Consider the following 5565-nt stretch of genomic DNA (forward strand, 5'->3'; position numbering starts at 1 on the left):
GGCCCTTCCCACGAAGGATTAAATACGTCGCCGTTTGAATTTCCGAATTTAATAAACATTTTTTTTTAAATCCCATTCTATAATAAACGCCGCGCTATAATATAAAATCTATATGTACGGTTAAAATTGGAAGAAGTGAGAAAAAATTGAATCTTAAAGGGTAGGTAATAATTGTAGAGCGAAACTTTCAGTTTCATTGTAAATGCTTATTAGTTGTTCTTTATATACGCTATCCGACTGGTCCAAATTCCTTATCAATTGTTTCAAACGTTCAAGGCGTAAAAACACCCCGTCCTCGATTCTGACCTCGGCTCTAAGCGCTCGAATGACGTTGGCTGGGGTATTTGTCCGGATTTTTTGAATCAAAGCGTTGATTTGTTCTTTCGGAGCGCCCTCTTCGATTCCAATATCATTTACGATCTTTATGAAATCTTCAATTCTATCTTTAGTGTTCGGGGTGTATATCGTATTTTCTTCAATCAGTCGTAAGTTTTCCAAAACACTAGCCGCGCTTATCGGCGGATTTGTTCGTAAGCTAGTGCTAAAATTGCGATTATTTATTGTCACCGTTGGAGGATCGACCGTCGCTAAATTAAACGCGATATTCGACGAGGTTATTATATTGGCTAGGTTCTTTTGTACGCGAGTTAAGGGCGAATCATTTTCAGAAAGCTCGTCTATCAAGAGCCCCAACTCTTTAAGATCTAAAGTTTTTTTCTTCACTTTTATAAGTCCCCGATAAAATAATTCACTTTGCGATTGTATCGCGCCCAATTGGGTTTTAATTTTGGTTTCGGCGTGCATAGCTAGAGTTAATTGCTTTTGAATAGACTTGGATTTAGTAATACGCTGTTTAGCTAATGCCACCGGGCTTTCGGGCAAACCGCCCAACGTCGTATCGCCGCTAAGACTGCGTATATTCGTCGACGCTTCCGAATAGCGACCCAAATTATCTAATAGATCGGATGATTGTTCTTGCAAATTTATAAACCAAGAGTTTAAAGTCGCTTTGCCTTGCTTGATTTTAGCCAAAACGGCGTTTACTTTATTGAAGGTCGCGACATTCGATTTCACCTCGTGAAGCGTAAATTTAATTTCAAATTCGCTTTCTTTCGCTTTCAGCCAATCTTTGTATTCGCTAATACTTTCGCCTATAGCTCTTGTTACTTCGTAAATATTATTTCTAATGCTATCTACGTCTAAAAACCGAGCGGATATGGATATATGACCGCTCGATTCGTTTGAAAACGGATTTGTACCATTATTGGCGCACGAACCCAACGAACACGTAAATGTTCTATCATTTGAAGTGACAGTTTGATCCATTGGTTCGCCCATTCCGTCGTTCATATAAAAAAAAACCGAAACAATACAAACAAAAAAAACAATAAGTTTTAAATAATAGTTCTTTTATACATCAGAATATACTATTTACAATCAATAAACATAAAACGCGAATACTAATAACATTTCATTCAAACAGGTCAATATCGCTACAATCTTCCATTTCGAACGTTGGTGCGGACGCATTTTGAACTACTTCTTCTTCTTTTTCTTCGTTCGGATTTTCGAGTAACTTAGATATATCAGACGCCAAAATATAATCCTTTTTAGAATCCGGTCGCGTTATATTATGGATATTTAAATAGGAAGGCGCGTACGGATTCAAATTAAAGTTCTCCGCCGAATCGACTATATCGCGACATCCAGCGCGACCGATAGATCGATACATATGCGTAGTTATATTTGCCAAGGTATAATCGCGTTTGACAGTCGGCAGTCTAGTTTTAACTAGTAGCGGCCTAACAATTCCTCCGTTGCTGATTTTAGATAATAAATTTGACAAGAATGTCGAAACCCCTAACACCACTACGTCAGAATCAGTATCGGATTTAAACCACGCCATGTCGATAATGGCTCCTGGATATAACGTTTCGTACATTAAATTTTGAAGCGGAGTGTAATACAACCATTTCGATCGTTCTTCGTCGGTGCCTCGTTTTCGCGCGCTTCTTAACTCGTCGCATCTGTTGATATCACTATCGATAAATGCCAAACCATTAATTAGGATACGAAGGTTTTTGTAATAATACGTATTTTTCAGCCAAAGGAAGGTATTTTTAAAATTATCTAAAAATTCAATTACGGACGAATCCGCGTTTTGGGGTCTTACATTTCCAAACTTCAACAAATAGGCGTTAAACTGCTTCCACAACACGTTCCATTCTAAAACGTTTAACGGCGAACGATCATTAAAATGCGGACCAATACAATTTTGATCCACAAAACCGGACGACATATATCCAAGCATCGACGGAAAATACGTGTCCGTATTTTTAACATTATTATTGCGTGTTACTTTGGTCACTTCATATCCGGAAGCTGCGAGTATGGAAGATTTTTTGGTGCAAGATGTACCGTCTACCGACAACGCGAACGTTGGAGCGGTAAATAGTGTCGTATCTATTCTGTCGTCGCAAATATTAATAATTTCTTGTATCGACGACATGTCTACTTATACGGAAGACGATATCGGGGCGGCCGGAAAATTTGCGGAAAGCAATAACAAAATTCGCTTAATTCGAAAGATAAATCAGAAGGCCCCGCACTTAGCCTCTTGGTTAAACGTGACTGTTCGCGATGCCACTAACGACGATTATTATATACCCTCCACCGTCCAACACGCGGCGAAAGTCGTAGATGTCGAAATAACGGAAGATTTATGCAGACGTTTATCGTGTAATCCCATCAAAGAAAAAGACGTCTGCACTCCGAATAATAAAGCCAGTTACTATTACGTCGGCGACGATAGCTACGATATACAATGCCAGCCGGCGTGTTTTAATACAGCAGCAAAAATATCGTACGACGAAGATGGATCTAGAGCGCCCGATACGCCAATGTTAAATTGGCATAATAATACGTGTCGGCTTGTCAATTCAAACATGGTTTCGTATTTAGAAAAGACCTTTTACCGATCGGATACGAAATACGAAACCCGACTGAACGACATGCCTACGGGGTTTAGTAGATCGAAAAGTCAAAACCCGTACGGTTGTGGGTTTACGTATAAATCAAACGAAGCCTATTGTAACTACTACGATCGTCATTTGGAAAAAGACGGATCGTGCGCGATGACGGTATGGGAATTGGTTTTAGATTCCGTAATTGGAATGTCTTTAATTAATACCGCGAAGTCGAGTATAAGACTACTTTCAAATGGAAACAAACCATTCGATCTACCGAGCAATTTACCAATTTTACCCGAAATACCAGCAATATATACGTTAGATGGTTGGCGAAAAAATATAAATCCGACATTCGTCGTTCCCGAGCTAATTGATACCAAGCCTAGACCACCAACGAATAAAGCGGCTTACTATAAAAATATCGGTGGTGCCAGCGGCGGCGGCGAACGCCATAAATCTAGCGACAAACCAACTTTAATTGATTTCGTAAATTACAGGCGGCGAGCTGAGATACTCTCGGAAGACGCGTCTGGTTTTACGCTCGCGCAAATGGGTCTACCTGAAAACTCTACAAATAAAACGTTAGACGCGAAACGAGACGGTTACTCGAGCTTTGAAGAGGAACGTTTTGGCGGCGATGAGGAGGGGGAACAAGATACGTCGTGGACTAAAAAAGCGAAAGAAGTGTTTTTACAGTTGCTCGAAATGATAACTACAGATCCAACGTTTTGGGCGCAAGTCGGATTTGATTTTGCTACTAGTCTCGCTTTAGACCAACTTAAGGTTTTGTGTAAGAAAATTATAGAAAAACTAACGTCGTATCTCGGAAAAGAACTTCTACATATTGGTGGATCGATAGGTACTAAAGTTTTAGCGAGCAGCGTAAAGAGTTTAGGTATTAAAATGGTGACGTCTATGGCTTTGCGAGTCGGTGCTAAAGCGACAGTTATGTTGACAAAAATATTGAGTGCCGCGGCATCCGTTATTGGATGGATTTTAGTCGGAACGATGTTGTTGGGTCTTTTGTTTACCTTCTGGGATCCATACGGCTATAATAACTTATTTCCACCAGAAATGCCCGATATTGTAATGCAAAACGGAGAGCTGGCTTTTAGACGAGCCTTAGAAACAGCTACCGCCGATTTCCGATTTGACAATTTCGTAGCTTTGATTTTGAGCGAAGAGGAAATGATGGAGGTACAAATTGAATCGTTAATCGATCGTATTATATATTTGGACTCGTTGGTAATTAATTCCGAAGGATCTCGTATCGATAAAGGCGATGAAATAAATCTGAACGGTAACCAATCGGAAATGGATGCCGCGGAAAAACAGGCTATGGCCGAGCGAGTCAAGTTCGACCCCGAATCGTACGAACAATACAACAAACGCTTTATGCTAAGAGTCGATGTGAATAAATATTTAAACTACGTCGCAGGCGCTAGTTTGTTATTTTCTGGTGTATTGTTTATAATCGGATTGCCTATATTATGCGTTTTATTTCTACTGTTGGCTGTAATTGTACTCGCGATAGCGCGCTGCGAACTACAAAATGACTTGTTAGTGGATTTGTTGGACAAATATGATATAAGAGAAGCCCTTCTACCAAACTATTAAGTATACCGTTTCTTTATATCAACGAGCGTCGTAGCGGGGGGGGGGGGAAGGTTACTATACGCGAACAATTTTGTATTTATTTTGTTTGGTATTTTTTTTTGCCAATCAAATATAAACGTACGTTATAGTATAAAGTTGAACCACTCGGTAAATATGGATACGCCGAACGTGCCGCCTTTAAGATCTATCCCTTTGAGGCCGATTAACAAGGGCCAATCGAGAACCAATATAGATAAAAAAGAATTCAGCGAAGAAGAATACGCGATAGAGTGTCAAATATATAACCCGAATAACTTGAATCCTGGACAACGAGTCATTTACGATTACATGTTTAAGAATCCAACCGACATGATTCTAATACAAGCTGGCCCCGGGACCGGAAAAACTTTTACATTGATGAGTATCGCTCACGCGTGGCAAAATCCCGTCAACGTTATAATCTATAAACACGATTTGCTGTACACGTTTCGCTACAACGCCGTAAGATATACCGTGGCCAAGTTTATAATGCAATTGCTGAATCTACAATTCTTCGAATATAAATCTATGGAACAGCAACTAAGTGGCAAACTGAGCGCGGTGGAGTTTATAACGTGCATTGTCGGTTTGCTTCGTCGCGCAAAAATGTTAAACTTTCGTCAATCGCTCGTCGTATTGGACGAACATACCGTAGTACCAAAACCCTTGCTATTTTTAACTCTAATGTTGATGAAGCATTATAAAATTGGAACTATAATTTGCGGAGACAAGAACCAGCTGCAAAACATTCACAATTCCTCGCATATTAAATGTTCGTCTTTCGATATTGCCAAACACTTTACGGATCGTATATTTGCGTTGGACGTTAACGAGCGCTGCGCTGATATCGAATACAATCGAACGGTCGAATACATTTCGCGGTTCTCATCTGAAAAGAAAATGGACGATTTTGGATACGCTCTAGTGACGGCGTTATTTACTAAGCAATTAATGCGGCAAA

At 39.9% G+C, this 5565-nt stretch overlaps 1 protein-coding gene across 1 annotated transcript; it reads left to right on the forward strand.

Annotated features, from left to right (window-relative positions):
- The first annotated feature begins 2507 nt into the window (after positions 1 to 2507).
- On the forward strand, positions 2508 to 4586 carry LOC149960490 (uncharacterized). Its single transcript, XM_090179963.1, has one exon. It carries the CDS (start codon positions 2508 to 2510, stop codon positions 4584 to 4586), a length of 2079 nt encoding a protein of 692 aa, XP_090036089.1.
- The last annotated feature ends 979 nt before the right edge of the window (positions 4587 to 5565 follow it).

Source organism: Leiobunum rupestre, chromosome 1 (assembly GCF_980474605.1).
Source record: "Leiobunum rupestre chromosome 1, qqLeiRupe1.1.hap1, whole genome shotgun sequence".
NCBI lineage: Eukaryota > Metazoa > Arthropoda > Arachnida > Opiliones > Sclerosomatidae > Leiobunum > Leiobunum rupestre.

What these genes read in the sequence shown, in the direction of transcription:
- LOC149960490 (XM_090179963.1), top strand. Translation starts at nt 2,508, where the DNA reads ATGTCTACTTATACGGAAGACGATATCGGGGCGGCCGGAAAATTTGCG.